The sequence below is a fragment of the Sphaerodactylus townsendi genome, linkage group LG03, assembly GCF_021028975.2.
Source record: "Sphaerodactylus townsendi isolate TG3544 linkage group LG03, MPM_Stown_v2.3, whole genome shotgun sequence".
NCBI classification, from domain to species: Eukaryota; Metazoa; Chordata; class Lepidosauria; order Squamata; family Sphaerodactylidae; genus Sphaerodactylus; species Sphaerodactylus townsendi.
The window spans coordinates 150,431,258-150,453,881 of record NC_059427.1 but is presented as its reverse complement, the minus strand read 5'-3'; the positions used below and the strand labels follow the sequence as shown (position 1 = coordinate 150,453,881).

The 22,624-nt window shown below is 46.3% G+C and overlaps 1 protein-coding gene across 1 annotated transcript; it reads left to right on the top strand.

Annotated features, from left to right (window-relative positions):
• Positions 1-1,665: 1,665 nt before the first annotated feature.
• LOC125427926 (25-hydroxyvitamin D-1 alpha hydroxylase, mitochondrial) lies at positions 1,666-16,528 on the top strand (the record flags this gene model as incomplete). Its single annotated transcript, XM_048487494.1, is given in 8 exon segments — positions 1,666-1,917; positions 1,919-1,967; positions 5,177-5,377; positions 7,194-7,357; positions 8,777-8,943; positions 11,084-11,165; positions 12,771-12,968; positions 14,411-16,528. Coding segments are annotated over 8 exon segments (1,227 nt in total), but the record flags the coding sequence as incomplete, so codon positions are not given.
• Between the last annotated feature and the right edge of the window lie 6,096 nt (positions 16,529-22,624).

Here is a 22,624-nt window from a genome sequence, read left to right as displayed (position 1 = left end):
TAGGTTCCAGGAAACATACAAAACACTGAGTAAAACTCTTCCTAAAAAAAACGGTGGGAGGGGAAAGATGACATCTCACACTCTAGAATAGGTGGTGGCGAACTTTGCCAGATAGCAGGGATTACAGGCCCTTCAGCCCTTCCCAGCATGGCCAATTGGCCATGCTGGAAGGGGCCGGGAGTGTCTGTAGTCCATAACATCTGAGGCCAAAGGTTCGCCACCGGCACTAGAATGACGCTTACCTCATACTTTTGGAGAAAGGCTTCAATCGGTGACAATGCAAAGGGGTGTCCCTACAGGCTTAAGAAACTAGGGTTGTCAGCTACTGGTTGGGCAATACTTGGTATGTAGCCCACGGGTAGGGAGGCCGGAGGGAGGGCTGGGGCTTAGGCAGTGTGAGGACTGCCCAATTACGTACAACCATAGGAGCCCCACCTCCAGGCAGCAGCCATTTTCTGCGGGTGAGGCTTTCAAGTCTCTGCTGTCTCGAGGTCAATTGTAATCCTGAAGAGATCGCCAAATAGCCACCTGGTGGCTGCAGCAATCTTAGACCAGGAGTCTGCAAAGGGATGGATAATGCAACTAGTCAGGTCATGGGAAATTCCTGCTGCTTCGGTGTTCTTATTAAGCCATGATGGGCAAAGATCAGGAAAGATCCCAGGGAATGACACCCCCCCCCCCAAAAAAAAACTCCCAAGGAAGAAGAAGAGTTTGGATTTATAGAAGAAGAAAAAGAAGAGTTTGGATTTATATCCCCCCTTTCTCTCCTGCAGGGAGACTTCAAAATTGCCCCAACAATCTCCCTTCCCTTCCTTCCCTACAACAACGCAAACACCCTGTGAGAGGTGGGTGGGACTGGAGAGGGATTCCAAAGGTCCGCATCGTTCAAGGTCACTCCTGCTGGCGTGGTTTACCAGGCTTTGAATCTGAATTCTGTGATTGCAGTGGCCTCCACAGCTCAGGCGTGCAGAGCTGGGAGATCCAGTCCCGCCCTCCCGCATCATTACACGACTCAGCAGCTCTTAACCTCCTACGCCACTGCTGCTCATTTATACCCCCCTTTCTCTCTTGTAAGGAGACTCAAGGCGGCTTACAAACTCCTCTTCCTTTCTCTCCCCACCACAGACACCTTGTGAGGCGGGTGGGGCTGAGAGAGTTCTGAGAAAACTGGGACTGGGTCAGCAGGTGGAGGAGTGGGGAAGTAAATCTTGCTCGCCCGAAAAGAGCGATGCTTCCGGGCTTTTCACTGTCTCGCTCGTCTTCCTGGAAATGCATCACACGGGAACGGCTGTCTGGGCTTGCGTAAAGCACACAGGCTGGGAGTGAGAAATCGGCACCGAGCTTCAAGGCTCCCGCAGCCTGTGAGCTCAGGAGCTTTCACTTGGTGTTTTATTATGTGCCCTTTCCCCTAAAATAGCTGGGCTGGGGCTTCCGGCACCCAGGACACAGGATGAGATCCGCGAGAGGAAGCGCCATACAATACAGGAAGGATTCTGTGGGCCTGCCACTTTCGAAGTTACTGGGTACAAGTCTTCCTGTGGCCTGGCTACAGAACTTGCTTTTGCGTTAGGCGATTAGGCTGCCTCAGTTCCCTTTGTGAGGGAGAGACTTGGCTTCCAAAACTCCCTACAGCTTGGGAATGATGTGGTGCTTCCGTAATGGCAACCGCCTGGTAAGCCGTCTCTTGCCCTTTGGGAGGGGCTCAGCCCTTCAGCAGCCCAGTGGCCTAACCAAAGCCGTGCCCCTATTTCCAGGGAAGGGGAAGAGTGGCAGAAGATCCGCAGCATTCTTGGCAAGCACATGTTGAAACCCAAGGAGGTGGAGGCCTATGCGGGCACACTGAACGAGGTGGTCAGGCGATCTGCATTAATGGCCGGCTTGGAGCAATTCAACGGAATTTTCACGCAGCAGCAAATGGAAGGTCAAAGACGTATGGCCAGGCGAGTTCTACAAGTTTGGACTAGAAGGTACGTGGAGGGGCAGGGCAAATCCAGAGTGGCTCTTGATGGTCTGTGAGGCGGGTCTAAGTTGGGACTGGATGGAATAGTGTCGTATGGTTGATCATAGGGTTGCCAGCTCTGGGTTTGGGGAAACACCGAAATTTCGATCAGCGTGGGAGTCTGGAGAAGGAATTGGAGGGTTTACCGGAAGGGGAGGGACTTCAATGGGTTGTAATGCCCTAGAGCAGGGGTAGGGAACCTTTAACACTCAAAGAGCCATTTGGACCCATTTTCCATGGGAAAAGAAAACACTTGGAGCCGCAAATAATTTTTTTTACTTCTGCCAAAGATAACAATTTCGCACTATATATATAGGGTTTCATAACACCCTTTTACTCCGGGCCATTCTGAGAAGCTTATTGACGCGCCGCCTCTGCTGTCTTTCCGCAGGGCGAGGCAGGATGAAGCCGGGCGTCACCCTGCGCCGCCTGCCGGGGAAAGGCACCCGCCTGGCTCCAACAGGGCTGAGGCGAGAAAGCCCACGGGCGTACCAGCCGCATCGCGGGCAGTTGGAAAGTAATTGCCCTGCTACCTGCAGAGCTGCGGAGCAAGGATGGGGCCAGTGGCTCGCCGCTTCAGCGGAGCCACAGTGCAGCGAGCAGAAGCCGCGATGCGGCTCATGAGCCGCAGGTTCCCTACCCCTGCCCTAGAGCCATGGTGGCGGACCTATGGCACTCCAGATGTTCATGGACTACAACTGGCCATGCAGATGTTCATGGAATACCAATTGGCCATGCTGGCAAGGGCTGTTGGGAATTGTAGTCCATGAACATCAGGAGTGCCATAGGTTTGCCATCACTGCCCTAGAGTCACATTTCAAAGCAACCATTTTGTCCAGGTGAACTGAACTCGGTCGCCTGGAGATCAGTTTTAATCCCAGGAGATCTTCAGCCACGACCTGGGGGCTGGCAACCCTAATAAATCCTCTGCCCCTACAACACCAGTGTTGCCCTCCTATAATCCTCAGTACACTGTGTTTCCGCTGCCTCTCTACATGACTGCCCAACTTTGTCCAGAATAGTGCACATTCTGTGAGTTCAGGAACTTTAAGTGGATGCAGAATTCAGCACTCTTTCCATTTCAGTGCTCTTTAAAAAGGGGGGGGGGGCTTTGAACCTGCTTCCAGAAAGGGTGTTAGCAAATGACCAAAATCCCAGAAACCAAAGCGAATGCTTTGATAGCAGAGCTTTTTTCTTTTTTTCACTTTTCTTTGGGGCTTTGGTGGAAAGAGAAAAGTAAGCGGTAAGCAAAAGGCAAAAATGGTGCTTGAAGGAAAATATCTATTGTCTATACAGCCCTATGTGTTTTGCATGAGCTTCATCAGGGGGAGGTACATTCAAAGTCAGCATGCAATGTACTCCCTTCCTTCTAAAAGCACAAAAAGGGAAAGAAAATATTGCCCACAGTGTCTTGTCGAAGGCTTTCCCGGCCAGCCACAGATGCCGGTGAAATGTGAGGAACAAGATCTACCAGACCATAAGGCTACAACCAGCCCGAAAACCCACAACGACCAATTGCAATAATCAAGGCCTCGTAGAAGTTATTAAGCACCCCTCCTGATGAAGTTAGCCTTATACTTATGAAATCGAGAGGGGTGCATAGATAATAAATATTTTCGCTCAAGCACCATTGTATTTTTTTTACTTTTCCTTCATTTTGCTTGATGCAGCTGTTGTCTCATTTTTCAAAAAAAATTGCCAGAAATTGGGGCTATGTGCTTCTGTATAGCTCTTTGTCTGACAAGTAGAATCAGTGCCCAAAACTATCAGCCAGTTTTGGGTAGATGCCACGAGCCTACACCCCCCCCAAATTCGAGATTTGCTAGGCATATAACTTTGGTGGTTGTTATTATTGTTGCTAATTGGGGAATCATGCAAGGACCTAGGTAAGGGGGGTTCTCGGGTTCAAACCCCCCCATTACATGTCCGAAGCTCCGCCCCGTTTGTGGTTTTAAAAAATATTTTAAGTGTTTTTTGGTTTTTTTGGCCTGGAGGGGGCGCACCTTTTAGGCTAGCACTACCAAAAGAATTCCCAGGGATGTTTTGAGGAGAATGTCCCTGGATGATACTACCACAGGTTTGCGGGAGGTTTTGTTCAGGGGTCCAAAAGTTGTGGACTCCCAAAGGGGTGCTCCCCCCATCCCCATTGTTTCCAATGGGAGTTACTCGGAGATGGGGCTACACTCTTTTGAGGGTTCATATCTTGGATTCTCTGAACTGGGGTCCGCCTGTAATCCAAACCTGGGTGGAACCATCAGGAAAGTCTCCTACTGATACCACTCAGGTTTTGTGAAGTTTGGGCCAGGGGGTCCAAAGTTATGGACTCTCAAAGGGGGTTCTCCGTCCCCCATTGTGTCCAATGGGAGCTATAAAATATGGGGACTACACTTTTGAGGGTCCATAACTTTGGACCCCCTGAACCAAACTTCACCAAACCTGGGTGGTATCATTAGAAGAGCCTCCTAAAGATACCCTGACATTTTGGTGCTGCTAGCTTAACAATTGCACCCCTGACAAAGCAAGGCACCCCCCCCAAAGTTTGCCCATAGATTCTCTTTAAATCCACCCCTTCGCATGGATTTAAAGGGAGAATCTGAGGTCCCCAGTTTCTAAACATTGAAAGTGATGCTGTTGTTCCAGGGTGGGGATGAATCTGCCGGCCCCAAGCCCCTCAGAGTTACGCTTTTATAGAGTAGCTCGAAAGGCTGGGGTGGGGCTTGGGAGAGCATGGCTACCTTGAAACCCCATAAAAAAAAAAAATCTATACCTACGTCCCTGATTCACAGGTTAGAGGTATTTCCACCTGGACATATTCTTTTTTTTAACCTTTTCTGCAAGTCAAATGCCAGAAAAGCCGATTCATACCGCCTTCCCTCCCCCGATTTAAAGCCCTCACTGTGTCCTTCGTGAATGTGTCATGCGCCATGTTTCTGCAGATTTTTTCCAGGATACAGCATTGTATAAAGCCTTAAAATAATCGCCAAGCCACGGGTTAAGTGCACTGCACCAATCCATTTTTTTAAAACCAGTGCTTATGGGTTTCCCTTTGTTAAGTGTGCTAAATGAGTAAGTTGCATCTTCAAGGTTGGGCAAGAAATGAGTCAAGATGGGCTTTCAGGTTGTAGTCTGCTCTCGTAACTCCACCGATCCTGACTCGTTCTCTCTCTTGGCTCCCAGGCATCTCTTCGGTCCTCTTTGAATCCCGCATCGGTTGCCTGGAGCCTAAAGTGCCCAAGGAGACGGAGACGTTCATTAGTTCCATCAACACCATGTTCGTCATGACCCTGCTCACTATGGCGATGCCCAAGATCTTGCACCGTATCTTTCCGAAGCCCTGGCAGAAATTCTGCGAGTCCTGGGACTACATGTTTGCATTTGGTAGGTATCTCTGCTGGATTTCTCACTGCTATACAAAGAGCTGTCTGTCTTATTTATAAGAAGAACAGTTGGATTTCTATCCCCCCCTTTTCTCTCCTATAAAGGAGAGACCTCAAAGGGAGCTTACAAATCTCTTTTCTCCTTCCCCTCACAACAAGCACCCTGTAGAGGTAGATGGGGCTGAGAGAGGAGTCTAAGAACTGCTTGAAGCTATAGGCCCGAGGTCACCCAGAAGCTTGGCTAGAATAAATGGTGGAGTGCACAGGCTAATCTTGATTCCCCAGATCAGCCTCTCCACAGCTAGCCTTGAAGTGGCAGAGCTGGGAAACAAACTTCTGGTTCCCTCCAGGATTAAGAGTACACCTGCTCTTAACCGCTATGCCACTGCTGCTTTATCTTGCTTTATCTCAGTGAAAGTTCCACTGGACATTATGGTACCCGCTGATGTGCATTTCCTGCACCTTTGCTGTTGACTAAGCACATTTGCATACGTCAACGTAATTGGTACAAGTCTGTAACCGGGAATGAAAACGCGGTAGGTTTCCTGTAACGATTTGGAAAGTCTTTTTTTCCCGTAGTAATTTATTATATTCTTCCTTGCACTATTAATTAATTAAAATTATCTCTCTCTTTGGATTCCAAGATGCCCCAGTGAGCAGCTTTCATAATCATCTTAATAGAATTAAAACATGCATTTGCTATTCAATAAAACCATCTGCCACGTTTACCAGTAATCATATGCTGATGTAAGCTTCCATTAGAAGATGTATTGTCGAAGGCTTTCACGGCCGGAATCACTTGGGTGCTGTGTGGTTTCCGGGCTGTATGGCCGTGTTCTAGCAGCATTCTCTCCTGACGTTTCGCCTGCATCTGTGGCTGGCATCTTCAGAGGAATCCTCTGAAGATGCCAGCCACAGATGCAGGCGAAACGTCAGGAGAGAATGCTTCCATTAGAAGAATTATAGCATTTTCAAGATTTAAGGAGGATCTGGCTTCCATAACTTTAGCCAGAGATTTCTGAGACTGCTAATGAATACAGTGGGCAGGGAGAATCCTTTTTGCTCATTGGATGCTTCTTCTGTCCCAGAAACCATGTTTTGTTAAGCCACAAGAAACAGGTGCCATGGGGTTTTTTTTAAAAAAAGTTGTTCTCAGTGAGCACTAAGAAGAAGAAGAGTTGGATTTATATCCCCCCCTTTCTCTCCTATAAGGAAACTCAAAGGGGCTTACAAACTCCCTTCCCCCCTCACAACAAACACCCTGTGAGGAGGGTGGGGCTGAGAGAGCTCTGAAGAACGGTGACTAGCCTAAGGTCACCCAGCTGGCATGCGTTGGAGTGCACAAGCTAATCTAGTTCACCAGATAAGCCTCCACAGCTCAAGTGGCAGAGCAGGGAATCAAACCCGGTTCTCCAGATTAGAGTGCCACTACACCACGCTGGCTCTAGAAACTTTGTCGTTTCCCAGCATCTGAGCTATTCAGGATTCTGCCTGATGTAATTGCTGTGTTTTGTAGAGTGCTCCCCCTGGTACGGAGCGTTCTAGCCTCTTTGCTACTGGGTCACAACTAGGTCATGTAGCTGCTCCTCTAACAACCATCCTCCTGTCTGGAGAACAAGTAAGGTGATAAGACATTGTCCTAAGCTAAACTTTTCTCCAATCTTTGATGTCTTTCTCCTACTTGTGCTAAATCATGCAGAAGTAGCCTTAAGCAAAAACCACCCTGTGACGGCTGACATGTTTTAAACGATGATAACATATTGCTTGATAGTTATCTCAGGTGAACAAGCATTCATTTCTTGCCTGTTTCTCTCCAGCTAAGGGACATATTGACAAGAGGATGGCTGAAGTTTCAGAGAGAATCTCACGTGGGGAGAAGGTAGAAGGAAAATATTTGACTTACTACTTGGCGCAGGAGAAATTGTCCATCAAATCCATCTATGGAAATGTGACTGAGCTTCTTCTGGCTGGCGTGGACACAGTAAGCATTTTTTGGAAGTATTTCTTATATGCACAAGGAGGATTTTCTCCCCTGCTTGTAGAAGAAGAAGAAGAGTTTGGATTTATATCCCCCCTTTCTCTCCTGTAGGAGACTCAAAGGGGCTGACAATCTCCTTGACCTTCCCCCCTCACAACAAACACCCTGTGAGGTAGGTGGGGCTGAGAGAGCTCCGAGAAGCTATGACTAGCCCAAGGTCACCCAGCTGGCATGTGTGGGAGTGTACAGGCTAATCTGAATTCCCCAGTTAAGCCTCCACAGCTGAGGCGTCAGAGCGGGGAATCAAACCCGGTTCCTCCAGATTAGATACACGAGCTCTTAACCTCCTACGTCACTGCTGCTCCTTGTGTGTTTGGCTGCTGTGCTGAAATATGGCTGTAGACTAGACAAATGTAGGCAGATTCAGGAAAGGGTCCGGTGGTGTGTTTTCTGCAGTGGATGGCCTCTCATAATTCTTTCTGGAGAATCAGTGCCATGTCCTAGATTAAGTGTCATGGAGATTCCCATTTTGAGACTCCTCTCTGGTCTTCATCTTCCTCTATTCATCTATTTTATGTTCATCCTGCTTTTCCCTCCAAAATGTTCAGGGTGGTCTATACTATTTGCCCTTCCACCCATTCACCCCCATTTTATCACAATAACTCTGCGAGGCCGGTGAAAACGAGAGCAGAAATCTCTGACTCGAGGACCCCTATGTTGGGTTTAGACTGGAATAACTCTGTGTAGGATTGCTCTGCCTTTGAGGATTTGAATCCGGGTCCAAGTCCTCATCCAATGCCCTAACCACTGTGCCACATGGTTCACACCCTCCTCTGACTGCCTTTATGGGAGCAAGCCACACGCACTTTTATAATCTTGCTGTTATGTATATTGTATTGATGCTGCTAGTTTTATGAATTTTTGTATATTGTTTTAACTTGTTTTAACTGATTTTTTGAGGCCATTGTTTTGTTGTTTTGGCCATTGTATGTTTGGCCCAGTGTACACCGCCCAGAGCCCTTCGGGGGTGGGCGGTTTATAAATTTGATATATAAACAAAAATAAATAAATAAGTATATCATTCCAAATGTCATTGTTCAGGAAGGCTGCTGTGTTTTGAAAAGGCTACCTCTGTGCATGACTAATGTACCGCACTGGACTTAAGACTTGGCAGCCGCCTCCTTAGAATTTAACTACAAGGGCAAACACTGTCCTCAGTTACTAATCTTTTGCGTCAGGTTAGCATGAATGGCCGTTCCACTCTATGCCCTGCACATTCTGCCAGGCTGCCAAATTTTTGCATAACCGTAGCCTCTGCTCCCATGCCATGTTTTGCACAGGGTTTTGCAGCATTCTTATCGCTTGATTGGTTATTGCTTCCTCTGCCTAATGATTAATCTAGTCCTGTCTGGACCCCTGCAGATCTCAAGCACTTTGTCCTGGAGCCTGTATGAACTGTCCCGACACCCTGAGGTGCAGGCAGACCTCTACAAGGAAATTATGGCGACAATGAAGGGCAACCCCATCCCCGCGGCTGCTGACGTGGCCAAAATGCCCTTGTTGAAGGCCGTGATGAAGGAAACACTGAGGTGAGTTTCGATGCAGGAGCAGGTGGGGAGGTTCAAGCAACTGGCGTTAGATCAGACGATTAAAAGCATCGAACCAATTTTAGCAACAAAAGCAGAACAGCCAAAGACTTTTCAAAACTCAAAAAGCAAATCACAGCGCCTCAGGCTGGTAGCAACCCAGACTGATGACAGCCACACAACTCCAGATTAACCAGAGAACAAAAACTCTCGGCCGAAAGCAAAGCAAAACTGGAAGCCAATATTAGGACATAAGGACTTTTAAGTTCTGTGTCAAGGAAGTATGCTTCCAAGAACATCTGTCACGATTCGGCTCTTGCACACTCCATGAGATCTTTCACAACCGAGAAGAGTCAAACTCTCTTCTTCACCCGCTGTACAAAAGCGAACAAAAAAGTTGTTTACTTTAAACGCCCGAAAACCCACAATCACTATACCCTGACTGCTTAAGGCTGTAATATTCTTGACACAAGCCCATGAATGAATAGTGAATTTTGATACATGACATGCAATATATAGCAAATTGCATCTATACGAGACACACAAAATTGTCCATATAAATAGAATCAACCCTGAAACAGAGGTCGATTCCCCACTCACGATTAGATCCGTGCTCGTCACAGAAAATATCCAGGTTTCTAGCAGAACTCCCCACTACACCAGCGCCGAAAAATGGATTGACCCCATCTCTGCCGCTCCCCCCACCCCACCCCCAGCACGCATTATTTCAGAACCTGGAAGAAAGTAGACTTTTTGAAAAAATGCACGCTGAATGTGGAGCAGTGGGGAATTTCGGCGGTGAATCTGGTTTCGTTTTTCCTGCTGCCTTTCGTCCAATGAGGAAGCGTTTTTTGAAAATTTTTGCGGAGCAAAGATCCACGTCTAAACGAAACAACATGGGGCCAGTTTGAATGCTTCACTGAGTAAAAGGCAGTACAAAGTAGCGCTAAACGTCGTATCCACGTGTATATGAGGGGACAAAGCGGCACGAAAACGGGGCTTGCCCTTTATTGCCCGTTTCCCCGTAGAGTTGCTCTGCGCATGCTCGCGCGTCCTTTTTTCATTTACCACGCCCGAGATCGACGTGGATACGAGGCAATGCGGGGCTGGCTTTGAATGTTTCACTGAGTAAAAGGCAATACGATGAAACACTAAATGTCATATCCATGTATCCACAATTGCATAGGGTTGTTCTGCGCAGGCTCGCAGAGACGTGGATCCGTCAGTTTGAAAATTAAAAAAAATTCCCGCTCCAGCACAACGCAGCAGCCAATCAGGAGAGCCCCTGAGCGGACTGCGCGTTTGATCCGCCGACAGTGGGTACTCCTGCCTGGCTGCTGCGTTGCTGCCGCTTATGGGGCAGAAGTTGCAGTGGGGACCTTGAAACCGTGCTCAAAAGGCACGTGCTCAAACCTACCCGGTTTGTATCTAGTTTCATTTTTGAAGTGGGGAATCGACCAGAAAGTCTCTGCAGTAATCCACATGGGAACAGCTGGTCTTGTAAATGATGCTGGTGCCCAAATCCCAAGAGTACAAAGTGGAACGAGCTTCCAGTCAGTTTTTGTTCCTGTCACGCAACTTCTTCAGCACATATATCTCATAGCTTGCCATACTCCTTGCGAGAAGAATATTGCATCAATCGTTACACTTGGATGTGTCCTCGGCTCTAGGCTTGCTGCCTCTTTAAATGACCCCCCTTTGAATTCCGAACCCAGGGTGGTGGGGGAAACTGCAAAATGGCCCCCATGGGAGGTGGAGCCACACACTAAGGTGCAGGGGACAAGAGGAGTCATTTTAAAACATGCCCTGGGGAACAGGAGCGACAAGAGAGCAAAGCCAATAGCTGCCACCAAAGTAATGTTATTTCGATTTATTCAGCCAATCAGATTTCCAGTGGCTAATCCGAAACTCTACTGGACAGCAGCCCCACTTGGCCACATTCATTGTCTAAAAACACTAGGCAGCCATCTGGAAAGGTATCGGGTGCCACAGCACATTGGGGACCCTGGTGTTGTAACTTAGCCAGATGCTTAGCCTCAATTCATGTGCCTTTCACTCAAACTTCCATATGGCTTATCCAGCTCAGCACTTCGCAAAGTCTGAGAAATCATTCATTTTGGTTCCCTTCCGTTTCTCCCTGCAGGATGTACCCGGTGATTCCCGGCAATGCACGCGTCATCTCGGACAGGGATATCCAAGTGGGAGACTATCTCATCCCCAAAAAAGTGAGTCGTGGCCACAAATATGATATTCTAAGGCAAGGTCATAGAAAGGGTTCCCTGAAAACCGGAGGTTTGAAAAACACTGTTGAAAATTCAGCGGCAGTCGATGTGCAGGAAAAGTGAGGGGCGATTGATTGAAAGAAAGCTGTATTCCAGAAGTGGGCCCTGATGAAATGCCAGGAGAAAGAGAATGGGTTTGATATTGCAACACTAAAAGGATTCTTTATAGCGCAAATAATAATAATAAGAGTTTGGATTTATATCCCCCCTTTCTCTCCTGCAGGAGACTCAAAGGGGCTGACAATCTCCTTGCCCTTCCCCCCTCACAACAAACACCATGTGAGTTAGGTGGGGCTGAGAGAGCTCCAAGAAGCTGTGACTAGCTCAAGGTCACCCAGCTGGGGTGTGTGGGAGTGTGCAGGCCAATCTGAATTCCCCAGATAAGCATAAGCATAAGCATTTTTATTGTCATCGTGCACGCACAACGAAATTTACAGCAGCATTCCTCGATGCACACAATTTCAGACTCCCTTGCGTCTGATTCGGAAACTGAAAATGGTCCAGAATGCAGCGTTCTCAGATGCTTGTGCAGGTGGAGGTGGCCAGCCATAGATGACCACATCACACCTGTGCTCCGCCTGCATCTGGTTACCGATCGAATTCGTAATCATTTTCAAGGTGTTGGAAAGTTAACCTTTAAGGCTCCTTGCGCTGCCTGGGACCTCCGGGTAGATTCCCGCGGGACCGCTCTTTTTTTACCCCTTATATGTCCCAAATCGGGTCTCGGCGCTTCAGCAGAGGCTAATTTACTTCCAGGGATCCCCTGGCTCCTCAATGATACGGGGTTGGCCTTCCACCCGGGCCAGAGCCTTTTACAGCCTCTGGCCCCGCCTGGTGGTGGAACGCTCTTCCTCCAGCTGTCCGGGCCCTGCGGGATTTTAATGAGTTCCGCAGGGCCTGCAAGACTGAGCTGTTCCGCCAGGCCTTTGGGGAGACTAGCCGCTGAGGGGCCCTCCCTCCTTATAATATCAAATGGATCCTGCCGCCCCTTCCCTCTGGTTTTTAAAGGGAATTTGATAGTAGGCGCCATCTTTTATGTGGATTTTAATAAAGCTGCATTAATGGGGTGGGTTTATTTTATTAGAGCCTATATTATTTGATACTGAACAGATTTTAAAGTTGACATATGTGCTCTATTTTATTGTTCACCGCCCTGAGCCCTCTGGGGGAGGGCGGTATATAAACCTAACCAATAAATAAATAAATAAATAAATACATCATACTCATACAATTTCATACAATACATCATACTCATACAATTTCAGACTCATACATCATCCTCACTTTCCCCTTCCTCCACCCATCCCTACACAGCCCCAAACACATCAACGCGAAGCCGCGGAGTTTAGCATAGCCACAGCTCTAGAGTAGATAAGCCTCCACAGCTCAGGCGGAAGAGCTGGGAATCAAACCCGGTTCCTCCAGATTAGATACACGATCTCTTAACCTCCTACGCCACTGCTGCTCCTTAGGCTGTCTTGGTGCCTGTGTGTGTTCAGACTTGGGCATCCGGACTGCTTTCCTGACAATCTCCTTTTCTTTTCTCAGACGTTGATCAGCCTCTGCCAGTACGCCACCTCTCGTGATGAGAAATACTTCTCTAATCCCAACACCTTCCAGCCGGAGCGATGGCTGCACAAGGAAGACTCGCATCACCCTTATGCCTCCATCCCCTTTGGCTTTGGAAAGCGCAGCTGCGTGGGCCGGCGCATTGCGGAGCTGGAGGTGTATCTGGCTCTGGCCAGGGTGAGTTTCTGTGCCGTTTTGGTTAGGAGGAAATGAGGCTTTCCCCAAAGGGTAAAAGTATACTATAAAGCTAATAGGATTGAATTGTCAACCTTAACAGCAACCTTAACAGCCCCACCCACCTCACAGGGTGTTTGTTGTGAGGGGGGAAGGGCAAGGAAAGGAGCTTGTAGGCCACTTTGAGTCTCCTTACAGGAGAGAAAGGTGGAGTATAAATCCAAACTCTTCTCCTCCTCCTCCCTGCTTCAGCTTAAGAAGAAGAAGAGAAGAAGAGTTTTGGATTTATATCCCCCCTTTCTCTCCTGCAGGAGACTCAAAGGGGATGACAATCTCCTTGCCCTTCCCCCCTCACAACGAACACCCTGTGAGGTAGGTGGGGCTGAGAGAGCTCCGAGAAGCTGTGACTAGCCCAAGGTCACCCAGCTGGCGTGTGTGGGAGTGCACAGGCTAATCAGAATTCCCCAGATAAGCCTCCACAGCTCAGGCAGCAGAGCTGGGAATCAAACCCGGTTCCTCCAGATTAGATACACGAGCTCTTAACCTCCTACGCCACATCCAGTCCAGCATATGGTTCCTACAGTGGCCAGCCCGAGATTTCTGGGGCTGGCCACGTGAACTTGTGTTAGTGTTAGTTCACCCCATGAACTATTTTTCATACATCTCTGACAGCCTGCTCGTGGATTCTCTGCACTGACACAATATTTTGGGGATACAGTGTGGAATGTTGAGAAATAGTTGCAGAATCCCTTCGACACAAGGGCAGCTGCAGTTAAGATTGTCAGCCTTCAGGCACGGCCCCGACAGAGTTCTCCTTGAATTACAGCTGATCGCCCGACTGCAGAGAGCAGTTCCTTCAGAGGGGAGAACCAACGTGGTGTGCTCTAATCTGAAGAACTGAGTTTGATTCAGTAAAATTCCCAATAAAGAAAAAGAGAAGAGTTTGGATTTATACCCCACCTTTCTCTCCTGTGAGGAGACTCAAAGTGGCCTACAAGCTCCTTTCCCTCCCTCTCCCACAACAGACACTTGTGAGGTAGGTGGGGCACAGCAACTGTAATTCTCTGTAGGGAAACTAGGGCCCCTTCCGCACGTGCAAAATAATGCGTTTTCAAACCACTTTCACAACTGTTTGCAAGGGGATTTTGCCATTCTGCACAGCTTCAAAGAGCACTGAAAGCAGTTTGAAAGTGCATTGTTCTGCATGTGCGGAATGAGCCTAGGTTTCACTGTGAGTTTAGATCTGGTCAGCACATGCAACAGGAGGGGGGTGATGGGATGGATTCAGACCATGACCTGTGCAGAGAAGGGTTTTCAGCTGCCCTCTTCCCATTTTCCTCATTTGAGGTGACCACAGATAGCCCTGTGACTGCCCTTTTTCAACAGAAAAATAAAGTTTTGACTCAACAGGTGCTAAAACATGGGCTGTTTTTCTTTCCTCAAAGATCTTGATGCGTTTTGAAGTCAAGCCAGCACAAGAAGGACACACCGTGAAACCCATGACACGCACCCTCTTGGTCCCTGAGAAGGAGATCAGTCTCCAGTTTCTGAGCCGTTAGTGGGGTTCTTGAAGCAGAATTGCTGATCCAAGCTTCCCCAACAAGCCACGAAAGAGCACAAGGCTAAGAGGAGAAACTGTCTAGCAGGCTGGAGTGAATCTGACCTTCTGAATGTCTGGCTGGGCACTCCCAGACTGACTGGAGGGGGTGCAGAATCTGTGATAAGGAGAAGGAGAGTCCAACCTTGTTCTACTGACTAGCTTGTGCTCAACGGGTAACCAAGGTCATCTGTAACATGTCACACTTAGATAGGTCTCAAGATCTAGTTCTGTGTCCTTCTTTGCTAAGGAGGACTCCTTTGGGGCCAGAGTTTTCCCACTGTAGACACTCACATATAAGTGGAAGAGCAATGCCAGCAAAATCAGGATCTTCTGTCTTTGGTATTCCCAGGATTTTTCAAAGTTAGTTTCAGGACTGAGGAATAGACCATGGCAATTGTGTGCATTTGTGCACTGCACTGAAGCTGTAAAGGTGATGGCAAGCATGAACTGACTTATTCATTTTCAACACTCCATCAAGCTATGACTTGCAAACTCCCTTTCGATGATGGCAGTCTTGTCTTTCAGCTGTGAGTTACTGAATGATATTGTGCGGTGCCCAACAATATGTTTCCTGGTTCCTGCTTGGTCCATCATCAAATATCTCTGCTCTAAAGCAAGGAGCCAATCCTGGGTTTCTTCCACCTCATTAGAGCTGCATGGTGCTTCAGAAGACCATAGACAGCATCAGCTTAGGGTCTGCCATAAGTGCCTATATAGAAATTAGTCATAGGAGGAGGATTAGTTTGAAATTTCCCACCATTTTGTAATTCCGTCAGATGTCAGCCATTTTGTGATTTGTGTCTGCCTTCTATGGCAGCCATTTTGTGGTGGTGCCCATTACCCTTTCTCAAAAAATCCCTAAAGTGCTGATAGGCTCAATGAGGCTGAGGGTTAGGGTTGCCAGCTTTTAGAACTGGTTCCTCTAGCTGTCCCTTTAATATCAGTTTGATCTGCAAGAAATTGTCAGCTGATGTGACTTACCTCCATGCAGGGGTGGGATTCAAATAATTTAACAACCGGTTCCAGTGGTGGGATTCAAATAATTTAACAACTGGTGGTTTACAAGCACCATTTTAACAACCGGTTCTGCCCAAGTGGGGCAAACCTGCTGAATCCCACCACTGCCTCCATGCCATGATAAAGTTCAAGTGCCCATTTGTACACATTAAATGTCTATTAAAGGGACAGAACGTTTCTTTTCCTGGCCAGTTGGCAACCTTAGTGAGTAGCCCTGCATACTGGATGCAAGGTTAGAAGAACGTCAACATGCAAACCTCTATAAACCTGATTTGCTTTGTACAGGAACAAAACAAGCATGTCTAGAAGACTTATATAGCCACACTTTCAGGTTTAGAGAACCTGGTGAAATGCCAAACTCCCTTTCCTCTCTTGCGCTTGAAACAAGACCTGGCTCAGTACCTGGGCTCCTCTTGGCATCATAAACAAAATCTCTAATTCAGTCCTCAGCAGCTCCAGCAAAAGATTATCGAACAACTGGTACTGCTAGAAATCCCATACTTGACTACAACCCCTGTCAGTCAAAGTAGAGACAAAACAGAGATAGTGGACTTGGTATATGAGAACTTGATATATTTAACTCCCTCCACCCATTGATTCACAGTTGAGAATGTAGTTAGACACGCATACCCTGTGTGAGAATGTGCAATTACTCTTTTTATACATATGTGCCAAGGTTTTGTATTATTAATATTATGCTAATAATCATTCCTATTTAATACATATTTATATTCTCTAGCCTATAATTTATAAAAGTTAGTTCTGGAAGATGGCAGAAGCCATTAACATGATTAATTATTTTTACAAAGTATATTATACTTTTCAGTATTGGAAACAGCTGCTGTAATCAAAAACGTTCACTTCCTGCTGTTTTGTTGGTGCTATGTTTAAATGTTATTTATTATCCCTGAATAATAAATATGGACTATTTTTTACAAAAAAAAAATTGGCTCCTTTTTTTCTGGGATGTTGAGTCCGAAATGGGAGAGGTAATTGTGGGGTAGGAGAATTTTCTGCACAACAAGCTTCAACTGGTTTTTAAAAACCTCCTCAAGGAAACTCTGAGAATTGTAGCTCAGTGTGGGAGAGCTAGAAGAATTGCAGCACAGTAATACACTGTTACACACTACTAATTCTACTAAGTCAGTGTGAAGAAGTTAAAAAAAACCCATGTGTGTGTGTATATATTGTAAAACTGTAAATTGTAAATCGAAAAGCACTTGTGGAGACCCGCAAGAAACTTGCACAGATGGGTGGGCAGAGGCTCCCTTGTACCCTCCCTCCCCCTCAACAGCACCCAACTCCCCCTCCCTCAAGGACATGGAGGTGTTCACTCGGGCCCCTTCCTCACATGCAGAATAATGTACTTTCAATCCACTTTCAATCCACTTTCCAGCTGGATTTCATTGTGCGGAATAGCAAAATCCACTTGCAAACAATGGTGAAAGTGGATTCAAAGTGGAGTATTCTGCATGTGCGGAAGGGGCCTCTGTCTCTCAACAGGGCTTCCCCCTCTCACAACGATGCATTGATGCTTCCACCCACCCACCCACCCACCCCCGGTCTTTCCTGCACAAGTTTACTATGTATCTTGTTATCTTTAAATCCTGCACATTTTCCCTTCATTTGGTTTTAGAAACATTTTACCTCCATTGTTTCCCCAAGAACTTTTACCCTCCCACGTGCTTTCAAGTCAGCTTCCCATGAGAATGTGATCATGTTGATGTGGCCATTGTTTATCCACTATTCATCCATGCCCCCTGGAGCCTTGCAATATTCCCGCCAGTCATTTTTCCCTCCCCCTTCCTCCATTTTAGAAAGGAAATTAAAAAAAAATCTCTTTGCCGTATCAAACTAGTGATGCACCTTTCAGGCGGAGATACACATAAGCAGGGTTAATTGGATTGGTTTTGTCAGCCTCATATAGAGCTTGCAATGGAACTTCAGACAGAGATACAAACAAGCAGGTCGATTTTTGTGTGAGGGTGGGCTACAATGAAGCGTTAGGGCACAGACACAAGCCAAGTCCATTGTATTGTCAATTTCATCTCAAACTAGCAATGTAACATTAAGGTGAAGGTATACTGTGCTCACAGGAGTGAGTGAAATTGACAAGATAAGTTGCTTCGCAGGAGGAAATTGACAAGGAACTGCCACAGTAATGATTGTATGTCACTCCAACTCTAATGTGGTTCTGGGTGGGGTTGGGGGAGGCTATGTATTTCTATTCCTTTAGGTAATGCACTTACTTCAGTGTTTTTCTTTTGCTTCCATGCCACATTTAGTTGCCCAACCTCCCCTTCAGCCATTTTCTCCTTCCCTCCTCTGTTTTCAAAAGGACTTTCCCCCATTTTTCATATTGAACTAGTAATGTAAGATTGAGGCAGAGATGAAACTAGCATGGTCAAGCTTTGTCAATTTCACATTGAACTTGTGATCTTAACATTCAGGTAGAGATACAAATTAGCATGGTCAAGTGGATCAGTTTTGTCAATTTCCTATCAAACTAATGATGTAATGCTAAGGCACAGCACGCTTTTGAGGCTGAGAGCAATTGAAAAGAGTAATAGGAGTAATCAGGATTTGCTGCAGTAACCATTGTGTGTTAGTGCTGATCTAATTCAGCTGAAAAATGTGACTCATAGTGTGTGGGGGTGGGTTATTTGTTTCTGTGCCTTCAGGTAAAAGTGCCTGCTCCAGGTGGTGTTTTGGCTTCCATTTTGGGTTGGTAGTTCTGAATAGCAGAAATGAGAGCAGAGACGTTTTTGAATTGCTGCATTAACACTAGAACGCCTGCACAAAAGAAGGTTTGAGGGTTGTTCTCATCACAGATGACATCTCACCACCATCAGGGATACTATGTTTTCAGCAGTAGTGTGTGGAATAAATGTAACTGAAGAGATAGTTTAAAGTTTCTTCCTCATTATTTTATCTATTATAGGCCCTTTCCGCACAGGCCTCCGGGCGCCCTCCCGCCAAGGGCGAGAAGAATTCTGCCAAGGCATGGGGTGGAGGGGCTATATTCGCATCGCAAGGCATGCGAAATGCCCCTCAGCAGAGGCCGGCGCAGAGAGGCGGGTTCAAGCATGGAGCCAGCTTCTTCTCTGTCCTTTTCATTATTTCAGTGCCCAGTTTCTGTTAAACTAGCAGTTTGCCACTGCACGCTGCCCCTCCCACCTCCAGGGGTCGGAGGACAGCTGCATGGGCGGGCTTAGGAAGACAGCAGGGCTACTAAACGGAGACAAGGCAAGTAAGAGAGGGGGGGGGAAACAAAGGCAGTGTTCTCCCCGGCGGTGTCACTGCCGCACGCGGCCAAGAGGGAACATCAAGCTGTTTTTTCAAAAATACCCTTTAAAGCAGTGTTTTTGAGGACAGCCTTGACGCCGCTCTGAGTGGGAGGGGAAGGGGAGCCAGGTCGGCGCTGTTGGGCGTTTTCAGCAGCACTATTCCGTGCTGAACGGTGGCCTCAGGGCGTTTTACCGGGCCCCAGGTCAGCTGCTTTGGCCCATGCGGAAAGGGCCATAGTTTGTCCTACTATTCCTCCAAGGAATTCATGATGAATTCGTGACATCCCCTTCATTTTACTCTTACAACAACTGTGTGACAGAGTGATTGACCAAAGTCTATTCTGTAAACTTCATGGAAGTGTGAGAATGTGAATCTGTGTTGTGCCAGTCCTGGTTCCATACTCTAATTATACTAACTGCCACAGCAGCTATGCAAAGCTGGAGCAGAAAATCTATCTTTTAAATGCATACTGCTGTTATACCTAGGGTTTGCCAGATGCTGACCAAAAAAGTCTTGACAAGAACAATTTTTAAAAATTCTACCTTCTTTCAGGAAAATCTAGCAAGGCAGTTCTCCATTCCTCTTCTCCTTTTCCCCTCCCTTCCCTCCTTCTACCACCTTTTCTTCATTTCTTTCTTTTGTTCTTTCTCATTGCAAACACCTGGCCCATATACACACCCTTTTTCTTTTTCTTTTTCTTTGGTTTCTTTTTGTCTCAACTCCTTGGAGGACATGCAAAATTCTAGGTCATTACTGGTCCTCTACCTATGACTGGTTATAAACCAACTCACCAGCAATAATCAGTCATCCACCCACCCACCCACCCACCCACCCACCCATCCATCCATCCATCCATCCATCCATCCATCCATCCATCCATCCATCCATCCATCCTTCCATCTATCTTCCATCTATCCATCCATCCATCCATCCATCCATCCATCCATCCATCCATCCATCCATCCATCCATCCATCCATCCATCCATCCATCCATCCATCCATCCATCCATCCATCCATCCATCCATCCATCTTTCCATCTTTCCATCTATCCATCTATCCATCTATCCATCTTTCCATCCATCTATCTTCCATCCATCTATCTTCCATCATCCATCATCCATCTATCATCCATCTATCTATCTATCTATCTATCTATCTATCTATCTATCTATCTATCTATCTATCTATCTATCTATCTATCTATCTATCTATCTATCTATCTATCTATCTATCTATCTATCTATCTATCTATCTATCTATCTATCTATCTATCTATCTATCTATCTATCTATCTATCTATCTATCTATCTATCTATCTATCTATCTATCTATCTATCTATCTATCTATCTCTCCATCTACCTACCTATCTATCTATCTTATAGCAATGATGACGCCAAGTCTGGTCTTCCATTAATCGGCCAGGGCCTTCTACAGCTCTCTGGCACCGCCTGGTGGAACATACATTACCACTCTCAGCTATATCACCTACAATGGGGACCTTGAGAGTTCCTGCGACAGGGCCTGTAAAACCGAATTATTCCACCGGGCCTTTTGAGAGTCCAGCCATCGATAATGCCCTCGCCTCTGCTAGTAGGGGTCCCCTAACATCATTGGGACCCTCCTCATTTTGGAAGAGGGTGGTATATGTGGGTCTCAAGGGCCCTATTGTAGAATGTACCTGTTTTAAGATTTTTATGTTTTTTGTATGATTTTATAGTTGTTCATCACCCTTGAGTCTCCGGGATAGGGCGGTATAGCAAGTTTAATAAATAATAATAATAATAATAATAATATCTATCTATCTATCTATCTATCTATCTATCTATCTATCTATCTATCTATCTATCTATCTATCTATCTATCTATCTATCTATCTATCTATCTATCTATCTATCTATCTATCTATCTATCTATCTATCTATCATCTATCTATCTAATCTAGTATGGAATTAGAATGCCATCTTGTGATTGTTGTTTCATTCTGTGCTTCAACTTATATACTGTATTTCATATCTATATTTGTTGGAAGCTGTCCTGAGCCCAACTTGGTTGGGAAAGAGAGGGGGGGGGGTAAACTAAATAAACAAAATAAAAATAAAGCACAACTTATGTTAACCTACTTCAAAAATCCAAAATGAATAAAACAACAGGAGCTAAAACAGTGATGGGATTCAAACAATTTAACAACTGGTTGTTTACAAGCACCCTTTTAACAACTGGTTCTGCTGAAGTGGTGCGAACCGGCTGAATCCCACCACTGGATACAGATAAAACAAGGCACAAATCAGCAACTAATTTTTTAAAAGTTACAGTTAAAACTACTACATTATACCCCTGCCTTTAAAGTGCAGATTTAGAATATTCGAATAAAAGCCCAGAATGAAGAAGAAGAGGAGAAAAAGGAGGAAGAAGAGGAGTTTGAATTTATACCCTGCTTTTCTCAACTGTAAGAAATCTCAAAACAGCTTACAACCTCTTTCCATTCCTCTCCCCACAACAGACATTTTGTGAGGTAGGTGAGGCCAAGAGTTCTGAGAGAACTGTGAGTGGCCCAAGGTCACCCAGCAGGCTTCATGTGGAGAAGTGGGGAAACAAATCCAGTTCACCAGCTTAGTTGCTCTTACACCATGCTGGCATCAAGCCAATCCCAAAGCCCACCCCCCCAAAAGGTTTTCTGTGGCTCCTAATGTTTTCAAGCGATGTGTGGAAAAACACACATCATGGAATAAGAATTCCAAAGTTTCTACCACCAATGATTAGGCCTAATCCAAAGCACCTGCTCCCTAGACCTGTGTGGAAAGTTTCATGTTCGAGGAGGCTGTGCTTGAGATACCCTGATGGGAAGATATTAATCATTGAAACCCACACTTTTGACTGGGCCTGGAAATGAATGGTTAGCTAATGCAGTTGGCATAAGATATGTACAACGTACTCAAAGTTACTGCCCCCAGGCAGTAGACAGGCATCTGCCTTCTGAACTCACAGAAATTTCCCAGAATTTTCTACAGGCAGCACCGCAACGGGCACGTTACCACAATCTAACAAAAAGCGGTTATTACCGAACTGCCTTTCCAACCTCAGTGGTAAACAACATAGTCTTAATTCTGCGTTCTAATACAGAGCAAAAAAAAAAGGAACCAAACTGCAAAGGAAAACTGTGAGTGCTCCGGAAGAGGTTTCAGGGGTATCATCTGGAGATGATAGTAACTTCTCTGCTTAGTGCGGCTTAGTTCAGGGGTCCAGTTACCGACCCTCAGCGGCTGCCCCCATCTCCTTGAAGTAAAGAATGGGGAATGGGGAACCCCTTTGAGAGGTCTATAACCTGGACCCCCCTAAACCAAACTCAAAATCAAACTTGGGTAGCCTATAGGACAGTTTCCAGATGATACCCTGAAACTTTGGTGCCAATATCAATAAAATGCCACTACGCAGGAACATCCCAGAAATTTGCCTCCAAGAATCTTTGTTCTGGTTTGAGTTTCTTGTATTGCTGTCCATGGGGGTTGCAGGCTGGGGGGGGGGACATTTCTGAAGAGCACAGTCTCAAAACTTTCATGGTCTCACCTGCAGGATCGTCTGCCTAATGATACAATTCCCCCCAGGTTTCAGTGCCAGTTTGTTCAGGGGGCCAGTTATGGACCCTCAAATATGTAGCCCCATCTCTTATTAGCTCCCATTGGAAACAATGGGGTGACACCCCCTTTGGGAGTCCCTAACTTTGGACTCGAACCAAACCTCACCAAACTTGGGG